Source organism: Coturnix japonica, chromosome 3 (genome assembly GCF_054131305.1).
Source record: "Coturnix japonica strain WE chromosome 3, WE-NBRP24, whole genome shotgun sequence".
NCBI lineage: Eukaryota > Metazoa > Chordata > Aves > Galliformes > Phasianidae > Coturnix > Coturnix japonica.
The window spans coordinates 44392006-44415483 of NC_140665.1; the positions used below are offsets into that span (position 1 = coordinate 44392006).

Consider the following 23478-nt stretch of genomic DNA (forward strand, 5'->3'; position numbering starts at 1 on the left):
AGATCATTGAGTCCAACCTGGCAGTCAGATATTTCTTGTTTGATACATCAGTTCTCAGGTTTGGAATCTGGTCTGAGATATCACAAGAACTCACAACAAAATATTGTCAAGCACTGAGAAAGCAGATGTCAGGAAGAATTCTGTCACCTTTCTAATGTATTTTCTGTGTACTTTCACCTAGCACTTTGCTTAAATCTCTTCCAACTTGATAGGGGTATGTGGTATTTTATTTCTGTTTGAAGTGACAGAAATGTAGATTGTCAGATGAGCTTGTCTGGTGGACTGTCACACATGTATCATCCCCTTTATCCCTTAGAGCTCATAAGAAATTGTAGACTAAAATGTTCCATATATGTATGTTTTTCAGACATTACTGATTTCTGGCCTAATAGCTGGTATGAACACTGTTTTCTTTCCCTGACAACTGGAGGGTGTTGTTTTTTTAATTACTACTTCTTCAGCTGGACTGAGATCAGTAGAGCTTTGCTCCATTTTCTGATTGCTAAAGGGATGTTAAGAAATAATGAATGTGGGTATAAAATCTTATGAAATCATAAAGATCTGTAATTGTGTTTCATAAAATAATGATGATCCACTCTTTTTTTTTCTGGAAAGTATTCTGGTTCTCCTCTCATTCCCGTTACCAGTTTCACCAATTTTGATGTATTAAGTAACAGTAAATACTGTCTAATTCTGGACTTGGCTGGTGACTGTGTCATGTCATGTGAGAGTAACGTGACTGCTGCCTCAGCATACAGTACTTGTCTCTTGATGAAGACGAGTCCTCTTAGGCAGTTTTAATATCACTGGAGCAGAGGCAGTCTTGCTGTGTCTGGGTTGAACCTGAGATGAGTGGTGGAAAAAGTCCTGTGCATACAGGACAAGACATTAAAGTCTGAGTCCTGTGTCACTAAGAAATGCTGCAAGAACATGAGCTGAACTCCCCTCAGGGCTCAGGGAAGCTTGAGACAAATTTATCAGGAGTTGTGCATCACTGAATCCAGTGCTCGGAGATCACCATTGTTTCAAATGAGCTTGTCTGAAAATGAAATGAAACTTCATAAATTCCATTTTTGGCAGAATTAAGAGCTCATTGAGCCCATCGGAGCATGGAATTGCAAACTTGCTGCTTCAGGCGCCAAGATTTTTTGTCCTTTCACTGAAAGATCGTCATGTGGTTGCAGGTGACATTGCAGAACAGAGCTGAATAAAGGAGAACTGTCCCTGGCTCTGCTTTCCTTTCTCCTTTTCTCTCTGCTCAAGGTGATTTTTAAATGCCTTTTTGAGTATACCATGTAAGGGACAAGGCAGCAATTATTCCTTGTCAAATTTATGTTTACCTGATTATTTACATCAGCTGAAAGAGGCCAAAATCAATGGGAGTTCTTTTGTGCTAACAGTGGAACTTCATTTTATCCCTGTCAAAGACCTAATTTGCCTCAGCAACTGCTATTGTCGAAGTAGGGCACAGCCACTTTCCCCGAAGACCTTAGAGCAAACCTGCCAATGCTGCTCTCTTCCCTTCCGTGCCTAGACACACAGAAGATGCTTGTAAAGGGAAAATGAACTTTAAAAATGTAAGGCTTGTGAGTTATGTCTGCTGTTTTTTTACTTTGGTCCTCTGTAAGATAGCTTGGTTTTCACAGAAGTGTTCAAGTCTTGAAGCTCATCAATTTGTTGGCCCTCCTGAATCCCCCTTCTGAGAAATTAGGGCATTTCATGGTTTTGTCATAGGTCTTTTTTTTTCCCCTTTTTTTCCTGTTACTCTGTAGAAGGTTTCATTAAACACTAAGCATTACACAAGCTGTCAGAAGGTCTATTTTAATGTTACCTTGCTGTTCCTGAGAAAGCTGTTTGGTGAACATTGTGTGGACATGCAACATACAGTGGAAGCTGTCTATGAGAATTCCTTATGGTGTGCCCTATCTGAGGACAACCACCTCATGTTGTCATAATTTCAGTAGGATCTTGATGGGAGCTCAGTGCTTCTTCATTCAGGTTCAAAATCATTTCCTCATCCTTTTGAGTTGTCAGCAACCAACACAGTGCTTGGAACCCACGATTCAAAGGTACTTTTGCTGGGAGCAAAATGCACAGCCTCTTAGAGGGGTGAGATTCTTATACCAAGTGTTAAGTTGCAATAATAAGAGTGAAGGCTTCTTTGTTTTTGGAAGTATCTGACACAATAAAAAGAAGCATTTGTCATTTACTCTGCCTTTTTGGAAACTACAGAATGTCATTCTTTGATGGCTTTTATTTCCTTGCAGGCAGACTTTCACTTGTGTTTGTTTTAGCTTTAGTTATACAAACACTAGGCTTTGTGGAGATACGTATCGCCTTTAAGGTCCGTAGTCTCAAGGGATGCTACAAGTACTCAGCACCCTTGATGTGCTCCAAGGTTGTTTTTTAACAAATCTGCTCCTTTACAAATCTGTTCCCTCTTTGCATACCCTCTTTTCTGTATGGATGGGAAGCACGGAAGAAAGAAAAATGTTACACAAACGTGTGAATATTGTTTGTCACTTGTGAGGGATAATAAGGATTGTTATTGATTGTTATTGATCTGTGACAGTGGTTAGCATCCATAGATGCCAGCAACCTGATGGTCCTATTCCAGGCTACTAAGTCTGGTTATCTCTTATTTGCTTTGCAGGGAGGAAATGGCTCAGCAAGAAAGGCTGTAATTTCCATCTTATGTCAGCAAGCATAAGATCAATTTTGTTTGGTTCTTTTTGCTGTTGTTTTAAATTAATGAGAGAACAGTAACACAGCTCAATATATTGGGCAAGTTTCTTCAGTTAACGGAGTGTATTTTTATAGGTGAATGTAGAGAAATCAAGGTATATGGTTAAGGAAGATTTTAGAGATAAATACAGTTTGCATGTTATCCTCGTACTTTCTTGCCTGAAAGTTTAATAGCTATATTTTATTTAATGTGCTAAAGACACTGAGCTCTTCTTCAGCTGAATAGGTTTTGGTGTCTTACATTTTCTCCTTCCTGGTGTTCATTCATTTTACACAACTTGCATTGAGTACTTACCTTTTTCCATGTTGAGCCTTTCATGTTATCCCCAGGTGGCTGATCAGACATGAACTTTTGAAGTGGAAACTCTTGCATTAGAAAAGCACTTTTTTGATGTGGGAAATATGTGGCTCTCAACACTTAGTCCTCTGCCTCCATCCACAGCAATTCTCAGCAGCATACCAGGAATAGGGGAAGTGCAATGGGCAAATGCCTCTGCCTTTTACAGCTGTTTCACAGAATCACAGAATCACAGAATTGTAGGGGTTGGAAGGGACCTCTAGAGATCATCGAGTCCAACCCCCCTGCCAAAGCAGGCTCCCTACACCATGTCACACAGGAAGGCGTCCAGGCGGGTCTTAAATATCTCCAGAGAAGGAGACTCCACCACCTCCCTGGGCAGCCTGTTCCAGTGCTCCGTCACCCTCACTGTAAAGGTTGGATTGTTATTATATGTGCTCATCATGGGTACTGCTGGCCATACCGTACTGGTCCACTCAGTCCTCTATATTGTCGTTCTATAGGCGATTGTTTCAGCATGTGTTTTTTTCTACTCAGAGACAAGCATGATTGTCTTTGTCCACCCCCACAACTTGATGGAAACTTTCTGTTCTATCTTTGTTTTGTGTGTTCTTCCCTTCTGCCTTCTTCCTGCACAGGGACTTAAAACCTGCAGAAGTTCTAAAGAATCAAAATTCTTCAAGAACTTGCTTGATAAAATCCAATGTGAGTTGAGCTGTAAATGCTGTAAGGAGGACCCAGTGTGTTTTGTCCTGGTGAAGCTGACTGTAACCTTAATTCTGCACACCTATGTGAAAATCCTCAATTTCCTTCCTCCAGCATAAACTCAGGCATTTCTGAATAGCAGGTGAAGACCCTGTCTTCAAATGGCAGTTAAATGAGAATGAAAGCATGCCATATTTCAGTGGAAATTGAGTTTCTGACATCCTTAAACAAAGAAAGCTCTGCCTGAATGAATTTGGAAAACCTATTTGTTTTTTCTAAAGTAACAAGTAATAAAGTGGGACTAGAGAAGCCTCAAGCATACTGTATTTAAATAAGCTTTTTGTTCAAGCCAAAGCTTTAAGCTGCAGTTATAGATAATGCAACTTACATTTTATTTCAAGAATAAAGATTATATGATCATAATTTCAATTGTAAATGCTCTTTAGTTTTTGTCAACAGGACACTGATAAGATCTCTATGTGAGCCTCTTAGTTGACAAAATGGCACAGCATGCAGAAAGATAATAAACCTTCTTCTGCGAGAAAATTTGGTTCAGTGCTTTAATAGCTGTAGTCAGATTGGGTATTTCAAAAGAAAAGCATGCTTGCAGCAGCAGCACTGAGAAGCCCACTGGTAGGTTCCAAGTCCCTCTGTGTGAGTGTATTGTGAGTCCTCGGAAGGCTCCCTTCCTATATAACAGTCCTTCCCTTCCTGAGCTCACCCTTGCCTCAGCCAAAGGAGACACAGTGCTGTCTGAGAGCACAGCAGTAGCAATCCTTGTGCGCATCAGTATGCTGGACGAGGCCGACGCTGGAGCTGGCGGAGATGGGAAGCACGGCCTGTTTTCACCTTTGTTCATCACTTTGATTTTGAGCATATACAAGAAAATGATCACAGGTTTCCTGTTCTCTTTGTTCCTTCTCTCTTCTACTAAATAACATGATTTGCTCCACTTCTTAAGCCTTTTGTCAGCGTATCCTTTGAAACATTAATTACTGCCAACAACTTGTTGAGTGTGAAAACCCACTGACAGTGTTCACTGTAGTTCTCCCACATCCTGAAAATGGGTTTGAGATTTCCTGGAACACAGCTAATCTAATCCTAGCAATGCAGAGGAGGAGAGACAGTTTTGGGTAAGGGGGTGAGGTGTCCTGACTTCAGAAGGATGAAGTCTACAGATGTTACAGACCTTATCTTTGGCACTCAGCTGCTTTTCTGGGCTTTGCCCATGAAAATGAGTCCATTAAACTGATTGTGGTTAATGGAATAAGTTAACTGAGAGAAAACTTAGTTTTAAACCAGGCATTAATCAATATTGCAGGCTCTGGGGTGGTTTTGGTTGTGTCTGTAACCCTGCTGGGCAGTGAGGGAGGTATCTCTTCACTGGAGTCTGGCCACTAAAACCTTCATGTGCTGGTGGGGGGGTGGAGACTGAAGGTCTGTGCAATATTCAGAAAGCTAAAAACAAATGGGAGGGATTTAACCCTTGAGGTAAACATGATTTTGCTACAGAAACTTGAAAGAAACTGGAAAGGAGTGGTTTAATGCTGTGGTTTTGGAAGTTGCATTTAAATTGATGCTTCTTAGTGTGGCTTTATGTTTATTTCTTACTTTGGTAAATGCTGAAAATGATCTTCAGAAATCGAATTATTGAGCAGGTTTAAAATACAAACAATAATGAGGGAACAAAATGCAAAAAATCCCCAATGTATATAAAGTAAAGTGACATGAAAGACTGCTTTCAATTGTCCAGTGCTTAGTGCTTAAGAGCATATGATATTCCTTGGAAAGCCCTTAGATAACACTTGTAGAAGCATCAGTGTGGGGATAAGATTTAAAATCCAGCAATAATAAAACATACACTGTCTCGCTTCCTTGATGTCTTCTGACAAGTGAAGTCACATGTACTGTACTTAAATTTTAAGGACTTTGTCTGTGTGAGGCTTGTCTGTGCTTTCAGTTTATGGCTGTAGTGCTTTATAACTGCTCTGTAAACTTATTTTCATTTAGAACCAAAAGTGTTTTTTATCATAAAACAGACAATCTAAGTAGGAACAATCCAAATATTAAAACAATTCAGAAACAGAAAGCCCAGTCACTCCCAATCATCTAATTTTTCTCTTCCTAGTGCATAAAGTAATTGAAGTTCTGCTTGAAGGCTGCTGAACAGGAAAAATGTAGTCATGTTTACTTCATCTGGCTGTTAGTTGCATTAAATAAGTCATTAAAAAAAAAAAAAAAAGGTAGTGCATGTAGTTTGCCTTGTCTAACAGTTGTAAGAACTATCTTGCTTTCTGCTTACCAACTAATTTCAACATACATTCACTTCATCGTCAGTGATTGTCTTAAATTGGCTCTATTATACATACTTACAACTATTTGCGGTGAAGTTAATAAACCTATGAGTCTCATCCATCTTCTAATTCTTTACAAACAGAGCCTATTATTAGTGCTATATTCTGTTTTCTCACCTTTCTAACCCTTCGTTGAAATGCTGATGGTGAGGAGATGGGTAAAAAAATAAAAGATCAAGAGGTAATAACTGAACTGGAGCATGTCGTGCAGTTTGTTAAGGGTATTTGTTATGGGCATGTTGAAGCTGTAAGGTATCCTTCATGTTCATGAGCTTTTCTGACCAGAGTTGGAACATGAGAATTTCCTAGAAATTTCAAGGTGTGTATTTCTCATAATCTCTTCTATCTTGTGTGTGTATTGGAAGTGATTTTACATATTGTATGTAGAGCTTAATGCTGCAGTATGCTCTAAAGCATAAAGGCAAATCCAACAGCAGGAGCAGTTTGGAATGAGAGCAACATTTTTTGCTGTTGCCAAAGAGCTTTTTGCAGAAGGAATGAAACAAAGTTGCCTGGGAGATTCAAAGGTTTTGTTTTTGGTGGTTTTTTCTTTCTTCTTCTTCTTCTTTTTTTTTTTTTTTTTTTTTTTTTTTAGTGACTAATTATGGGTTGGTAGTGCTTATTTGATTTTCTGGCCCATGATGATGCTGGAGTTCTGTGTCCTAATTGCTTGATGTCTGCTTGATTAATGAAATTAAGCTTAACTATTTTCCTCATCAGTGAAGCTATTACTGACTTCGGTAGTAACCAAATGAGTTACTTATTCTTCATAGGGCTTGATATTGAAAGGGGATTCTTCTGAAATAAATGTGGAGAAGAATGTTCATCCACCTACCATATGTATGTAAAGGCTAGAATAAAAAGTAAACTCAGGCTTTGATACATGCTAGGGGGTTGAATACAGTCAAGTTAGTTGCTTGAAAATGCCTGCTATTTCAATTGTCTCATCTTAGGTTTTTAACTGTATTTATCTGTACTCCTTGATAGCTATGCAAAGTCATTATTACATCCAAGTTCTTTTCAGGACAAAGTCAAAATGATGAGAGTCGACTGCCAGAGCAGTCACTGGGAGCTTACTCCAGGGAAAAGATGTGCCAAATGTGCTTAATAGGATAATGTTCAAAAAGGAGAAATCCAGCAGGTGTAAGCATACTGGTCTCAGTTATGCTTCCTTTACAGCAGAACTGTCATAGGTATAAGGAGAAAGTATGCTGTGGAGCTTGGATGCCTGGAGGCAATAATAAATTTAAAAATCATAATGCCTGCTGGGTACGAAGGGGCGGACAGCTGAGTGGCAAAAAGAATTTGCTGTGACTTTTAAAAGCCACAATAAACTATTTTCCTTAGTTGCCCTGTGCAGGGGGAAGGTGATTTCTTACCACTTTGTTCCATGTATAAGAAGTATCGGAGGTGAAGTCTTTAAGCATCAGTGGTAGTATGGACATATTTTTACTTTTTTATGGCTGTAGCATATTAAAGTTGATAAAAGCATATTTATCTATTAATACATTATAGATATGCTGACTTCAAAGTCAGAAGTTCAAGTAACACAAATTACTTATTTTGTATTCTATAAATGCAGAAGATTATTGTAATGGTTATGCTAGGAATTTAAAATGCATTTGTTTTTTATGCAGCAATTGGCTGGCCAGTATCCAAGTACAGAATTAAATGTTAATGGTTCAAAAGATAACAGATAAAGCAAATATTAATGTCTGAGTTTGGAGTTTGCAGGGAGTAGAGATGGTCCAGTTATCTTTGGCTTTAAAAAACAAAACTCGCCCTCAATCCAGGTGACACATCTTCCTGCAATATAAAGTCGTGCAGTTGACTGAGAGTGTAGGATAAGGTAGAGAATAAAATTATATATATTCAGACTTATGAAATGTTTTTTGCTTGGCTGCTTATCCTCGCATTGTGGCAAAATGACAATTTATGCCATGTAGCTGTAATAGCACTGTATTCTGGTTAGGTACTCGAGTCTAATGCCATTGAAGAGAAGAAGTTGGGTAAAGACTGAAATATGTGGTTTAGATGATCTTTATTTAAATGACTATCTATTTTCAATTCTATCTGGTGTAATTATAGCAAGCAAGCACAGGTATTACACCTGAAGAGGGAAAACCAGGAGGACAGGCAGCTGGCAGTCTTAGAAGAAGACTCTTTGAACTTCTTTACAGTTTATCAATCAACAGGAACATTTTTTTCAGTCACAAGTAATACTTAGAAAGGAACAACCTGATGATGAAATCCCTGCCTGGCTTGAAAGCCAGTCTTCCTCCGTACTTCTTGCTTCTTCCCTCATTTTGTCAGTCAGGATCAGAATTAAAACCTTTATCAATCCTCTCAGTGGGATTCAAGTTTCAGTCTCTTCTACAGTGAATTTTGTAATGGCTCTGTGCCTGGGATGCTTTAGAGGTAGTTCCCTGCATGTTTCCCTTTAGCATCTGATCTCTTTCAGATATAGCCCAAGTATGAGATATTTCAATGTGTGTTTTCTGAGTACATTTCCAATGTTCTGCTTTTAGTGATGGGTGTCTCTGGGAAGTGCAAAGAATACACAGCTGATTCATATTTAGTTCCAAAAAGTTAGAAAATCATTGGTAGTTCATAAAGCTGAAGGTCATGTATCGTCCAAACAAGTCAAAAATAAGAGGAGAAAAATCACCACCTTTACTTTCCATGACAGTGTATCATACGTTTCATATCATATGATTTTAATATGTTTCATTCTTGAGTTTTAATGTCCTGTCTCATACCTCTTATTTTAAGGAAGGCCACTTCCTTTCTGTGCTTACCTATTATGGGACTGTCCCTGAATACTGTGAATATTGCACAGGCCTTGCCACTCTAAAAATGCTTTTCTGTGGCAAACTGATTCCCTTTACTCTTTAAGGAAAGATTGCAGTGCTTCACCTTTGTGCTCCAAACCCTTTCACGTAATTCATAATCAGCATTGCAATCACCACTGTAATAGATATTTCAATTAAGAGGAAATTTGAGAAGTTGTGTTTATGTGACTTATATGGTGCTACTACTTCCTTACGGTAGCAGCTCAGTTTGTCCATCTGTCATGGCAAATCTTGGTCCTTGGGGTGCTGTATCACTGGAGCATCTGCCTTCTGGCAGAGGTTAGCAGCAGGTCAGTGCTGGAAGAGCCCTTCGTAGAAACTCATGCACTGGGCTTTGCTGATAGCGAGCTTCTGTGTAGGGAAGAACTTGTTTGAGCTGCCTGTTAGTTCTGCAACATAAATGCTGATCCCCTGCAGAAGGGAGGAGACAGCTCTCCTTCCATTTCTGGTCAAGTTAATGTCATGCATTTTGTAAGACTGATGAAAAAACCACAGTGCTTTTGAACAAGTGAATGTTTTGTGTTCCTGCCCAGAGGTACATCTCTCAAGAGAAACAGGAGTATATTGATTTGTTGTAACCACCTATTGACCCCTGCATCATTCACATCTAAATCTTACAAAAAGGGACACTGTTCTTTCAATCTTTTCGTTGTTGTGGGTTATATAAAATATATGTATGTTCAGTGTATATACAGCCTGTATCATTCACTCTTAACATTTTTGTTCCTGTTGGTTTTTGAAGTTTTCTTCTAGGAAAAAAAACAACACCGCTTTTTTCTTGTCCTTTGTGAAATCATGCTTAGTATGACAGTTTTCTTCTTATTTCCATCATATCTTAAGTACGAAGCAAATTTTTAAGGGGTCTTTGCACGTAAGTAATGTTTTGTAGAAAGACTATCTGTCTTACTTTTATCCTTTCTGAAATTCAGCTTCAGAGTTCTAAGAGCTTCAGACCATGTCAAAGTTGATCAGATATATTTAACTTTTTTCCATTCAGAAGCAGCAGAGTAAGTTTTTTTCTTAACCAGTGTTGGTTTCATTGACTCTCATCATTCATGTTTGCAGTTCCCTAGCATTCAGTTACTATTGGATTTACGTATGATAAAGAATAGGATTTGTTACAAAAAGATTCTTTGCTGTACTGAGTTTTTAGATGTACCGTCCTACTACTGGTCTTATCAATTCTTCATTAGTACTTGGTAAACGAGGAAGCTCTTAAACCTGGATCTGCTGGACATGCAGTTCAGAGCAGAAATCATTAAAAAAAAGTTTTGAGCAATCACATGATTGTACCTCCGTATCTGCTGTGCTTTTAGTAATAAGGATAAAAGTACTTTTCGGTTGATGGTCCTTGCCTTTTGCAGGCTGCCATTAGTAGCATTACTGATGGATAGGAAGTACAATTAGCTGCTCATATTACTACCCATTTTATGTTGTTAGTTCAGATTTTAGAGAAAATGCGCCAAACCGGTTTAATATCAAAATGTAATAAAATGTTCCCAAGTACATGATCGCCTGCATCAATGTATCAAATGTATAAACAGTGCAGGATTCAGCAGGGTGTGGAAAATGTATTATGGGAAAGAAAATGCCCAAGACAATCAATGTTTGGAGATCTGGGCAGAGTACTATGATTATTTTAATTTAAAAATATTTCCTATTGATGTATTTTTATCACTGCTAATTAGTGTGAAAAGACTGACCTTACCTGCTAATGGAGGTAAAACTGCACTATTGTGTGCTTCCCCAAATACATGGCCAGTGGCTAGGAACTTTCAGTTCAGGCACCATATCTGTTGGTTCCTGCTAGCACAGGGCTGCAGCTGCTTAGTTTCTGCCATCGTTAATGCATGAACTTTGGGTAAACTAGGCAGTTCCCAGCCCTGCAAGATCGTTAATCACATAGAGGCTGTAGGTTTTGTTTTGGGTTTGTTGTGTGATGAATATGTGTAGATTGGAATAAGTCTTTAACAGATGTTAAATTGAATAAAATATTCTTGCCTTTAGAAAGGATTTTTAATTCTTCTGAGGCTTAATATGTAGTTTTTTATGGGAAGTACAGAACACAGAAAGGTAAATCAGAAACTGCAGCTCCATAGCATACTAGCTTTTCTTAGTCACGGGTTGTGAAGTTCTGGGGAAAATATAGGTGAATAAGTGTGTAACAAATGCTGGTAGTAGGTGTGCAAATGAGAACTTGTAGGAGATTAAGCAATATATGGGTCGAATAAAATCTGCAACTGTTGCAGAATTAACTACTGCTGCATTCATAATTGGGATTTTTCCTTGCATGAGCAGTGGAATGCATTTAGACAGCTTGACTTCACCAATCAGCAAGGCAGCAGGATTCTAGTTCTGTGTTCTTCATTCGGGAAACTCCTCTCTGTTTATTTTGCAAGCACTTCTGTGGTTTGCAAAATGTGCCCATGCGAATCATATGGGCATGCTGCAAAGGACAAGAGAAATGAAAATCCTGCCTCTGCCAGCAAACTTTCACAAGTTTAAATCTTAAAACCCTGACCATACTAACTAGATCAGTATAATCCTCTCGATGAGAATAATTTTAAAGACAATTTTATCATTAGTGACTTTACCGGCACTTCAAACGACAGTTCAGCGAATTAAAAAGAAAGTAAAAGTAGCACATGATTCCCATTTGGTCATAGGAATAACACTTGCAGCACATTTTGCAAAGGGTTGGTTGGTTTGCTTCTAACTGCAGATTTTCTGACTTGCTGGCAACTATTGCTGAAGCTTTTTTTTTTCTTTCTTTTTTTTTTTCTCCCTGGCAGTTGAGTAATGTGTGGTTGTACGGAAAACATTAGTAGTTGAAATAGGCTTTCTCATGCACACACGCTGTTTGGAGTGGGAATGCTTTAAAACGGAGAGATTTCCTAGTAGCCAGCCTCCAGGTGTCAGGTTTCCCACTGAAAGGCCAGCAAAGGCCTCATACAAAAACAATCTGCATATGGTGAGTCTTGGGTAATGAGGGAGCTGTTAGAGGCTTTCTGGAGGGCCGGTTGCTTTTACAACTTTTACAGTCTGTTTAGCGACAAAATAGGCAGTCTTCCCTTTGACAGGAAGGGAGAGGGGCAGGAGAGGAGGGGTGCATGAGGATTTGTGGTCCAGGGCATTGCAGAGGTGGCTTTGCAGCGGGGAGACCTCCGGGAAGAGGGAGTGTGCTTGTCTGTGAGCAGCACCAGGGCTGGTGGAAGGGAGGATGCTGATTAAAATAATAAACAAACCCTGGAAATAGATCACTGCACGGCTGCCAGAGCCACCAGGACCAAAGGAGGAGTTCCCCAGTGAAGGCTTTGGGGGTTTCAGTGTGATCCCTTGCTGGAGATGTGTTTTTTTTTTTTTTGTTTTTTTTTTTTATGACATGAAGGATGTGACTTTTAAGCGTTTTTTTAATGGGTCTTAGCTGTTCTGCGGTGCAGCATTCCCCTGGCAAAGAAGAGCAGGTCAGTGGTGGAAGCTTGGAGGTGGTATGGCCATCACCATCACAGTATCTTGCTGGGAGTTAGCTGCAAGGAAGGCAGATTGAGGAGAAGTGGCCTCCTGCCAGGTCCTGGGCTGAAGTGTGCCTCATCTCAGTTCTCCTATGAAGAGCCGGCTGTTGGTGCTTCCTATAAGCAGAAGTTTCTCTGGGGATCTTTTTTTCGTGAGTGGAGCAACATGGAAGTAATTGATCCTCCTCCCTGTACTCACCAGCAAAGCACAGCTTCTCTTGTTCAGGCTGCCTGAGAGCAAATGTCGAGCTTGTGGCCTTCAAGAAAGCCTTTGGAGCTCACATGCCATTTCTGAGCTGAAGACAGTCCTGGCCTGGTGCAGTGACGAGCATATCCATCCCCCCAGCCCCATGGGGCCAGGCTGACCTCAAAAGGAGCATCGCCTGGTTCACACTTACTTACCCAGCCCCTGGGAAGGAGTGGGGACCAGGGGGTTCCTACCATGTTGCTGTGTGAACTTCCCCAAGGGAAGTGTATCCTGAGGGAGGGAGACATACAGCAGCTTCCAGGGAGGTTTGGGACAGTATAGTCTGAAAAAGAGAGAGACTTTCTGAAGGCGATAGATGCGGCTTGGAAGACCTGCCAGGAAAATGTAGGCTTCGACGGACATTTGATCATGATTGGCCTGAACTTCAGCTTACGTGAGCTGCTGCTGAAATTTGAAAAGGTATGGTATGCAAGGTTCCATGTACTTGGACATTCCTTTGAAAAATGTATAGTAGAAAGAACAGGTGCATGTTGAACTTGGGATTTTTCATGTGTTGCTGTTAAGGTTCTCATAGGACCCATCTGAGAAAATCCAATGCTTCTTTCTGTCCCTTTTCTAGGTTCTACAGGGTTAGTTTTACAGTGTTTGCTCTGGCTGTGATCATCTTCTCTCTTTTAAAAGGAAATGATAGAGAAATTTGGCCTTTGTGAGGCCAAGAGTAGAGGGGAACTTACTTTACTATTGACATAAAGTGTTTTATGAATTACTATTAAATAGTGTTATGGTGAAATAGTGAGATCTCATGGTGGCTTTTGTCAGTAGAAGAGCATTCCACAAGTGTGACACTTTTCTCATCTTTTCATCTATTCTACTTTTATTCATCTAGTTATTACCAGGAAATTTGGTAGCAGTGATGCTGAGAGACAGGAGGCTGTAATAATTGCATTGATTAGTGAGAGACATGAGCAGATTCAGAAGCAGATTGCTTTCATTTAGTTGACAACACTTCTGATGAAAACTGGATCATACATTTGCAGCAATCTTTAGCTTGGCTTTTTGTTTCTATGTATATACATATGCACACACACATATATACACACAAACAAATATATAAAAGTAGTGTATATACACATAATCTTCCTGTGCCATGCAAGACAGGGGTCATTAGCAAAGTATGTGGTAGTTAATTTACAAATTAAGATTAAAGAAGTTGTGATCGCAAAGCCCAAGTGCAGCTTAAAAAGAATGATTCCATGGCTTTCTATCTTAAATATCAAAAGTTTAGTGTGTCATTTTAATACAAATCAGCACTGACCACATGAATAGTGGTTTAATGGGTATTACTAATTGAATTTAAGTGCCTCATAAAACAAAATCAAGGTACAGGGTTGGGGTTTTTTTTCTGTTTTGAGTTTGATGTATCATTTTTGGTTTATTTCAGAATCATGGTAAGCATGAGTCCTCAGAATACTGTTATGAACTGGTTTGGTAGTTTTGTGTGTTGGGTTTTTGTTTGTTTTGTTTTGTTTTTTGCTGTGTTATTCTTCCATTCATACAGAAGCAAACTTTGGAGGTAATGAGACAGATACTGTGCAGTATCCCACCAACTTTTTTTTTTTTTTTTTTTTCCAAAAATAGCTGTAAGTAACAGATGACAGCATTTGTGACTGTGGAACACTTCCATTTCTCTTTCCCAGTCTGTCAGATGGGCTTCAGTGTTCTCTTGTAGTTGCTGTTGTTATACTTAAAGATTAAGATGCATACTGGAGTCTTTGAGATGCTTCATGACATGGTTAAGACAGGAGTTTAGGAACCAGTGTTTCTAATTGTTTTTGGCCTGTACAGATCTTGGCATTGCAGATTCCATGATCTCCCATGTGATTTGGGTATTCTTGTCCTATTTGTTTTCCAAAGGATTGTTTGTAGGAATTATTAGTGTAAGTATAATTTACAAATCTCAGCTGCCATCGTTTCCCGCTTTAGCCTTAGTCATCTTGGTGTCTTGTGGTTAAGTTTGTAAGGTGGAGGATTCTTGGTGCTTGAGTGCTATGTTAAAGTTAACGTAATCGGTGAATTTCAATCTCAAATTCTAATCTGTGCTTATTTGAGCAACCTTTTTTTTGGGGGGGAGGGGGGGGGGGGAGGGGAGTGGAGGCAAATTCCTCTCCTTCCCTCCACTTCATCTCTCACGATTCCCCACACACCCATCCTGTTCTTTCTTACTAAAGACCTCGCTGCCAGGAGAAACACCATTATGACAGCGATCCTGGCTGCTTTAACTTTCTGGATTTGTTAATACATGTTGTAAGGAGAGAATTACGAGTGCTGTTTGTGGTCGTAATGCAGAAGCCAGATGGCATTTGCAGAAGTTTGCATGACACTCCCTTCCTATGCAAAGCAGAGCCACATTACAGATGACTGGGCAGCGCCTATTTGGCTTCACCCAGTCTCAGTTATGTGCCTGCTGGAATTACTATTAATGGATTTGTGATGCTCCTCGTATGTTCAGTCAGTACCATATGATGGAGCCACACAGACTGTCAAATGTGTGCTGGCTTTCTCAGCCCATAAGTGCATCAGTATTCTTGCAGTGAAATGAATTCTTACCCACACCACGTGAAACCTCTTTATCTGTTAAAGTACAGGTCAAGTGATTTTTTGGAAACTTGAAGCTGCTGTGCAAAGTTTTCGGTAGCAGGAATATGTGAAAATTAGATGTAAAAATATTCCAGAATGTTTTTTTCATGCAAAGGGCTTTTTTTCCCCTCCGGAATTATCTAAAAGTTTGAGCAGCAATCACGTTTCTGTTGTATTTAAACTTTTCTAAATTGCTTTGAAATTATGCTCTGGTCACAGTGGCTGTAGTGATAGGCAGTGTGGTCTGCATGTGACGTCTTGGAGATGTTTAGTTGTCAATATATATGCTTCTGCCAATGGTGGATTTATGGTAATGGCAATTCTGCCCAAAGGTTCTGCATGTGTACTGCTCTTCTGAATGTGAATTTGTTACAAACTGATTGCTTGAAGGCAGATTGCCGCTGCAGGTCTCTGATAAAGCAGATGGGATGAGCCCTTCTAAAGTTACAGCTTCAGAACTCTTCTAAAACCAGAGGAGAGACTCTGGATGAGATGAATACTTGCATTCTTCAGAGACTTTTTCCTTTTTTTTTTCCTCCTACTTAACTCTTTTTGCAAGAGCATCCCTCTCTTGCACCTCCAACATCACAAGGAACAGAGCAATAAAGGTCCCATTTCTCTTTCACAGCGGACACTTCCATATGCCCAAATTGTGACCTAATTCTTAGTCCTTCCTTAAGCTACTGCAAATAAAAAGCTCTTAGTGGAGCAGAGGCTAAAATGTACATCTGACACAGCAGTGTACCCAACTGCAGTTGGCAGCAGCAGGTAAAACATATTTGCTTCAATTTACAGTCTACTATTTAAAAAAAAAAATTAAAAAAAGAAATCCATTCCCTTGTCACTTGCTGTGACACCTCAAAGAAAGATGTTCTGGCTGATGTCTGTGGCTTCCAGTTACGTCCTTTGGTTGGCACTGACATTTTGCTTTCCAGCTGTTCCAGCTGGAAGAGTTTTCTGCATATACTTTGAGCAGTCATCATTTTTAAAGGTCAGAAATAAAAGAGGCAAATGCAGCATTTCTGTGACTGTGTCTTTGCTGACTTGTACGCTGCCCGTGAAGGAAATGGGGAGTCATTCTTGAGGGACTTGCAATTCCCTGTATTGGTACCAAGTGCGCTGTTGTGTTGTAGTCATGAGCATAATTTGTACTGGATGGAAGAAGTACAAAACTGTCTCGTCTGAACACCCTGAGGAGCCTGGGGGTCTCCTTTGCTGGGGAAAATGCAGTTCCCAAAATATTTTTTCATTTGTGATTGGTCAATTAAAGCCCTGCCAAATCCTCTCAAGATCTTTACATGGTTCAAAAGCCACAGCAATTTGCTGTGTGTGTTCTGCAGCTGAAAAGCCACAGCTCTGTGGCTTGTATGTAGGTATTAAAAGTAATGATCTGTGTGCCTCCACATTTTTGCCTTCAATTGAAAGGTTCTGACCCTTCAAAGAAGAAAATTTTTGCCTCTGTTAGTGGTGATGTGTACTAATGAAGATGGCACAGACAAATAAATTCAGGAAAAAAAAAAAACCATGAGTGGAAGGGAATATGCTTAAAAGCCTCAGGAGGTTGCTAAATGAATTAGAATGCCCTGTTGACTTCTCACTCAGAAAAAAATAAATAAATAAAAGGTGCTGGAATTCCCATCATCATGAGAATGCTGCTATGATTTTCTTTTTAGTTTGTTTGTAAAGGATTAATAGTTTCCAAAGGACAATTATTTCTACTACTGTACTTTTGAAAGTATCCCTGCTATTTTTAAGGAGGAAAAAGTAAGAAGTTTGATAGCTTGTTGACCTTAGAGTTGGATTTGCAATGTTTGGATCTGTTTGAATCTGTCGTACACTTTCTTCTGCCCTGGACAAGTTGATGTAGTCTGCCCTGAGGATGTTTTAGTAGGTACTCCAATTGGAGTCAGTTACATCTTTGAGTCCTTTTCAGAACTGCTACCTATAATGTTATTGAGTCTCTCACACCTTAACTTGTGTACTCTTTAGAGAAGCATCCTCTTCAGTTGTGTCATTGTGTGTTGATGTGGTATTTTGATTGAAACTGAAGCAAGAAGTGTAGGGTCCTTATCATGGAGATAAAATTTAAAATGAGAAGCAAGCAGAAAATGAAAGCTTTGAATCCTTGAGGTAGATCATTTGTCATGACAGGGCAAGAAGAAGACAATTAAAAAAAGTCTAAGGTTCAGAATAGAGGTGAGGGGATTTTGAATTCACTTAGCCCTATTTGCAAAACACAGGCAGGAGTCTGATCTTATTTCTTGAATGGAATTTAAATAAAGTAGCAGTCTTCTAATACCATGGCTTGGTAATGTAGATAGTCAGCCTTGTTGTTTCTTCTTTTCTGTCTTTTGAAACTTGCATCTTGATGAACTGTATCCTCAAAGAGCTTTTAATTTAGGACAGTAATCCTTCAACACTTATGCACATAAATAGGTCTGCTGACCTCATACCAGTAAATTATCAATGAAGTTTAACAGATATGTGCACATAAATATTTGCGGAGTAACCAAAATATGACATTAAAGAATTGCTGTGACATCTTGTCTTCAAAAAACTCAGTTGGTAAAGCACTGTAACTACAGATTAAGAACTGTAAACATCTTCTGGCTTATTTACAAAAGAAAGTCTTCTCTATTTGCAGTGTATTTCCTTTGGTTGTTTGTCTTTTTTTTTTTTTTTTTCCCCTTGTTTTTGCACACATAAGGAGAGAATTCTTGCCTGGATCTTCTTTGCTTCACTGGGCTTAGAAAGACTGTTTCACAGTTGTGTGCCCCTCTTTTTGGCAAAAACAACATAATTTTCTTTCCTCATCTCCAGCATCATGTAGTGCATGGCCCCTGTGAATCTGGTTTGGATGGGGAAGCTTGTGTGTGTGTTTACAGGAAAGTGTTTATACTGCTCTGAAAAACTGAAGCTGACTTACCCTTACAGAACTAATCCTAGTTAGAGCCTAAACTGTGATAATTTTTTTTTCATCCTCATTGCCACATAGACAAAGATGAGAAACATGGTGATTCAGTGACCAAGAAAAAGGCATGAGTAAGGGAGTATGGTAAGAGTAAATAGGGGAGGTTGATATAATTGATAACAATCCTGGGACAAGGGGGGAGCCCATCCTTGTTAGTATTCCAACAGAGGAAAATACTTGAATAAAAAAATCTCCAAGCTCTTCTATATATCACTCTTGGGGATTGGTGAAGTTTAGTGTTCACCTCTTGCCTTTAACTATCTATTACTTCTTTACTGCACCTCCATGTGTATATTTTCTTTCCTCCTTTCCTTTCCTCCTTTCTTTTCTTCTTTCCTTTTCTCCATTTTTTTTTTTTTTTCCTCATGGAGAATTGGAAGAGAAGCAAAATCTCGACTCTTTGAACAGCACAGTTATAACATGACCATCACAAATGGGACTTAAGGATGTGAACTGCAAATTTACCATGCCTTAGTTAGTGTAAGAGCACTAGAAGCACTGGAGCAGGCTGCCCAGGGAGGTGGTGGAGTCTCCTTCTCTGGAGATATTCAAGACCCGCCTGGATGCCTACCTGTGTGACATGGTGTAGGGAGCCTGCTTTGGCAGGGGGGTTGGACTCGATGATCTCTAGAGGTCCCTTCCAACCCCTACAATTCTGTGATTCTGTAACACAACACATGGCAAACAGAATAGAACCTATTTTGAATGAAGCATCAGTTTGAACTGCTAAGCATGTATAGTTAAGTGTCCACTCAAATGTAATCAAAACTAGAATGTTTTATGTCATTTCTCAGTAGTTTTAGAATGAATGGTGAAATGGAAGTTTAGAGGTCAATTGGTGATGTAACTTTAAAGAAGTGTGGAAATGGATTTGATGTGGCTGGGATTCTGCAGTACAGATTAGTGTGCAATTAAAATTGACTCTACTGTATACATGTGTATCTCCTGCTGTTTGGCCTTAGCTGGTTTTCAGTGGGTCTTTTTGCATGTTGGAATTGTAAGGTCAGGAGCTGAAAGTGCTTCAGGTAAGGATCTGATTTGTTTAACTGATAACTATACTGGCTTGTGTTGCTGATGGTGTTTTTTTTATCTTGATGGCTCAAAGACAGCAAAAGTGTCTTTTTATCTGTCTTACAGTGAGGAAAATCAGAGCAAAGAATTTGTCCAAAGTGGTGTAGAGCAACTCTGTTAGAGTGCCAGAGCTCCACTTACATCCCTACCTGCTCCTTTGTCTCCTCACATTTTACTCTCTGTGTCTCCTTTCCATACCTCCAGCTGCATCCTTACTTTTTTTCATTTTCTCTTTCATGTAACCTCAGATTCACAGCTATTTTTCCCCTGCTTCCAGCCATTGTAAAAGGCAGGATAGGGAGGTATGAGGATCAGATCCTCTCTTCTCCTGCCCCTGGGAAGAGATGGAAAATAGTGAGCGTTTGTCTACAATTAAAAATAAAAAAATAAATAAAAATCCTTTAAATGATTTCAGTTACTGAATTACTTCCTTTGCCAAATAAGTTAAATTAACATCTTCATCAAGTTTCTGTTAAAATCTGCTGATTAATTCAGTTGAGACAACCAGCGCACCTGGCTTTCCACACATTTATATTACTTAGTGTACACATAGACATACAGATGCTGGAAAGCATTGATGGGAGATTTTGTCTGATACTGTTATAATGTGTTTTAAGAGTAATACTGTGCTTGGTTAGGTGGAAACATTTCCAATGTGTTTCTTGAGGCAGATGGTGAATGAAATATGTTTAATTAAAGATGGCAGGAGAAATAAGAAGCTGAACTGAAATTGAAAGCACTTCTCTTTTCAGTATTTAGTACAGAAATCAGGTTATAATACACCCTTGTCTATGTTTCTACGTGTTGCAGGACAAGGTATGCAACTGTAAAAACAGGCTTGCAGTAGCTATAGTCATTTAGTTGCAGTTTAGGACCATAATTTTTAGTTTGAAACTTTTGTATTGCATACAGCTCCAAATGCTGTATCAAATTCCACTGATCTGTGTTAAGTCTGCAATATTTTATTTCAAAGAACAAAGAGAAAGCACAGGTAAGGGTGCAGCTTTGTAACTTCTGAGTAGGAAAAGGTTTCCAGTACATCTACACTTCCAGACATGCAGGTAACAAGAAACAATTAGCTATTTTAGTACAAAAATGTGCAGAGAATTTATTGTTTATAGTTACAAATGCCGTTTCAGAGTTGAGAATAACTTTCAGACTCCTTTTATCACACATTAAAAAGCTCAATCTTTTATGGTGCTTTTTAATAGAGTTACAGGTTTTCCTCCCTACATCTTAGAGTCAGACTACATACTCTGTCCTAGTGGATAAGAATACTAATGGGAATAAGCTCTTCTTTTGTTTAGAGAACTAAGATATCTGGACTTTTCTTGTTGATGTTTCAGGACATCCAGGCAGAGATTGATGCCCACAATGACATCTTTAAAAGCATTGATGGAAACAGACAGAAAATGGTGAAAGCCTTGGGAAACTCTGAGGAAGCCGCCCTGCTCCAGCACAGACTTGATGACATGAACCAGCGCTGGAATGACCTGAAGGTGAAGTCAGCTAACATCAGGTAAGTAATTAGAACATTGTGACATAAATAGGCAGAGCTCTGCGGTCTTCTAAAAGACTTGAGAAATTTGATCACAGCATTGAAATGAAATCTCTTGTCTTCTGTAAAGTGCCCCTGAGCACTAATGAGAAGATTTGGTGTACTAACTCACCATGCAGGCTTAACTGCTTTTTCTTTCTCCAGAGTTGTACAGCGGTGACGTGCTAATGTGTGCTTCATTTTCCAAAACATATGCTGAATCTTTCCCTATTTTAAATTGATAGCGATGCTAGTGAAGTCATTGTGTGAAGTTACAACTTCTGAAGAGAAATTAGAGTTTTCTTTTTACCACTGAAAGGGATACTTCAGTACGATTTGAATCTTAGCTATCTTCACCTGTAATCATAGTAGAATTTTTTTGATTGCTGCTATTCAATTAAGAAATATTTTAAAATACATATTAGTCAAGCTGTTTACAGTTTTTGACCCTACCAATGCCAATCTCGGTGTCTGTCCAAGCATATTCATTGTAAAAATCTTTATGATGTCATTTGGGAAGAAGATATTACCATATTCATTAATGTGAATTAAGTTCTCCATTAATTTTAAGTACAATAAAAGTATTACTAGAGCTTTTAATCACCGTTGCTTCCTCGTTGGTAACCTCGTTGTTACAGGAGATTGTTCTTTTAATGGAACAGGACAATGTTAAGCATTCATATGAGCTTTGAATTTAGGCACCAGAGTTTGAAAGAGTGAGATGGAGGAAAGGTGAAATTTACTTTTCATTTCCACAGTTAATTGTAACTGATGGGATTTGATGAGTAAAAGCCAATAGGCAGAGCTTGAACCAGAGGAACTGAAAAATTTGGTGTGAAGGCTAGCAGAGGCTGCAAGAGCTTTTAAACTTGGGCTATTAGGAGCTGTAATTATATATAGGTCAATGTGAGAAAGAGAATGAGAATGAAACATGCTCGTGAGTTAATAGTTTAGTCAGTAGCTGCAAGTTCTGGCAAGAGCAATCCAGTTGCTTGGCCTTTCCTGGTGATGATCATACCTGGGAGAGAAATTGGTAGCCACTATGGCCATTATGCATGGCTTGAAGGCCACGCTGTTTAGTTCCAAGGTAGAGAAAGCAATTGCACAGTGAACACTCAAAAAAGGTAGATTGTTGTTCAGAAAAATGGGAATTCTGTCTTTTGTCTTCTGTGTAGATATGGAATGTGAATCCCTCTAGGCAGTACTAACGTTTGCACTGTGTACATTATTACTCTGCTAATACCTGCAATGCTGCAGAGCCATGTATCAGTGAACTACAAGTGGAAAGCAAGCAGGGAAGAGAATAGTGGAGCAAACAGAAGTGAATTAACCTTTTGAATCTGCCTCCTGTGAAAGGAGTGTAACATTTCTAGGTTGGTGTATTTTGCCCTGTTCAATTGCAGTTCACTTGTCTCTCTTAAGAATGATGAAAGCCTTTTCAGGAAAGTAGCAAGACCTGGAACTAACGTGAAGTCAGTGTGTTGATCTGGCTGTTTCCCTTCAAATTCTGTTTTCTTGGTGTACCTTATTTCAAGGATAACTTAGAAAGCATATCTTATGGAAGCATCTTGTGAGAGCAGAATATAATTTCTTAGGGGCTAGTGATAATGATTAATAAATTAAATAAATTAAGGTGTATGAATTTAATAAACTAAGGTGTATATGTAAGTTTTTTAGAATATTTTCAACTATTCTGATCATGGTGATTTTTGGTTGTTGAAAGTACTTCTCTCCCTTAGGGATAGCGTGAGGCTTTCTTCATTGCTTCTGTCCTTACAGCTGATGGTGCTCGTTGCTGTAGAACTCTTATGACATACTTTTAAATGCATGGAAACTGGTTTCAAACTACTGCACTTGTAGTGTCCAAGACACCACCCTGAGAGGACTGTACTTCCCCATTAAATTACACATAGGCTTATTCACGCTTCTTTTTCTCGCTGTTATGTTGCTCCCAGGAGGAAAACAAAGCTGCATGTTTGCCTTTTAAAGTCAAATTCTTAGGGGGAGACTGTTTTCTTCTTGGGGGGGAAGGGCAGAGATAAAATATGGGAGAAACAGGGAAGGATTCTCTATATTTAGACCACCCACCAGATCTTTTTATTCCATGTGTTCCTTTGTTGCTCAGCAGGAGAAGTGTTACCTAAATAGCAGAAACAAAAGCTGAGGAGGTCTCCAGCTGGGGAAAAAGCCTCTCAGGGCCAACAAAAGGGAGGCTGTGTCCCAGTTGCTGCTCTTCTTCAGGATCTTATCCAGTCCAAGCAGAGAAAACTTGCTCTTTAAGATTGCTCTTTCTTTCCATTTCCTTTTTTTTTTCAGTCTCAACCAAGATTCCCATAGGAGTGTTTCTTAAGGAATCTGATGCTGGGACATATTTTTGCTCCAACCACTGCTTGAAATAAAACAATTGTCAGTTACCTGTATTTTTATCAAAGCAGATTCTAAACCACCATTTGACCTGGCAGACTATGCATTGGTAAAAGCACTAACTCCAAAACAAGTGCAGAAATTCTCTCCAAACATGGGGAATGCAAAACTCCAGCATAGCTTATTGGCTCTAGATCTGGCCAGTTTGTATGAGAAATCTAAAT

At 39.2% G+C, this 23478-nt stretch overlaps 1 protein-coding gene across 10 annotated transcripts in view; it reads left to right on the forward strand.

Annotated features, from left to right (window-relative positions):
* UTRN (utrophin) overlaps window positions 1–23478 on the forward strand; it is a 326938-nt gene that overhangs the window by 192568 nt on the left and 110892 nt on the right. For all 10 annotated transcript variants that reach the window (XR_014943989.1, XM_085541440.1, XM_015858078.3 and 7 more), the window contains one exon: window positions 20700–20872. Coding sequence is in view for 9 of the 10 variants with exons in the window: in XM_085541440.1 (XP_085397566.1) it covers window positions 20700–20872 (173 nt within the window). In the remaining variant the exon portion in view is untranslated. The remainder of the gene's footprint in view (window positions 1–20699; window positions 20873–23478) is intronic.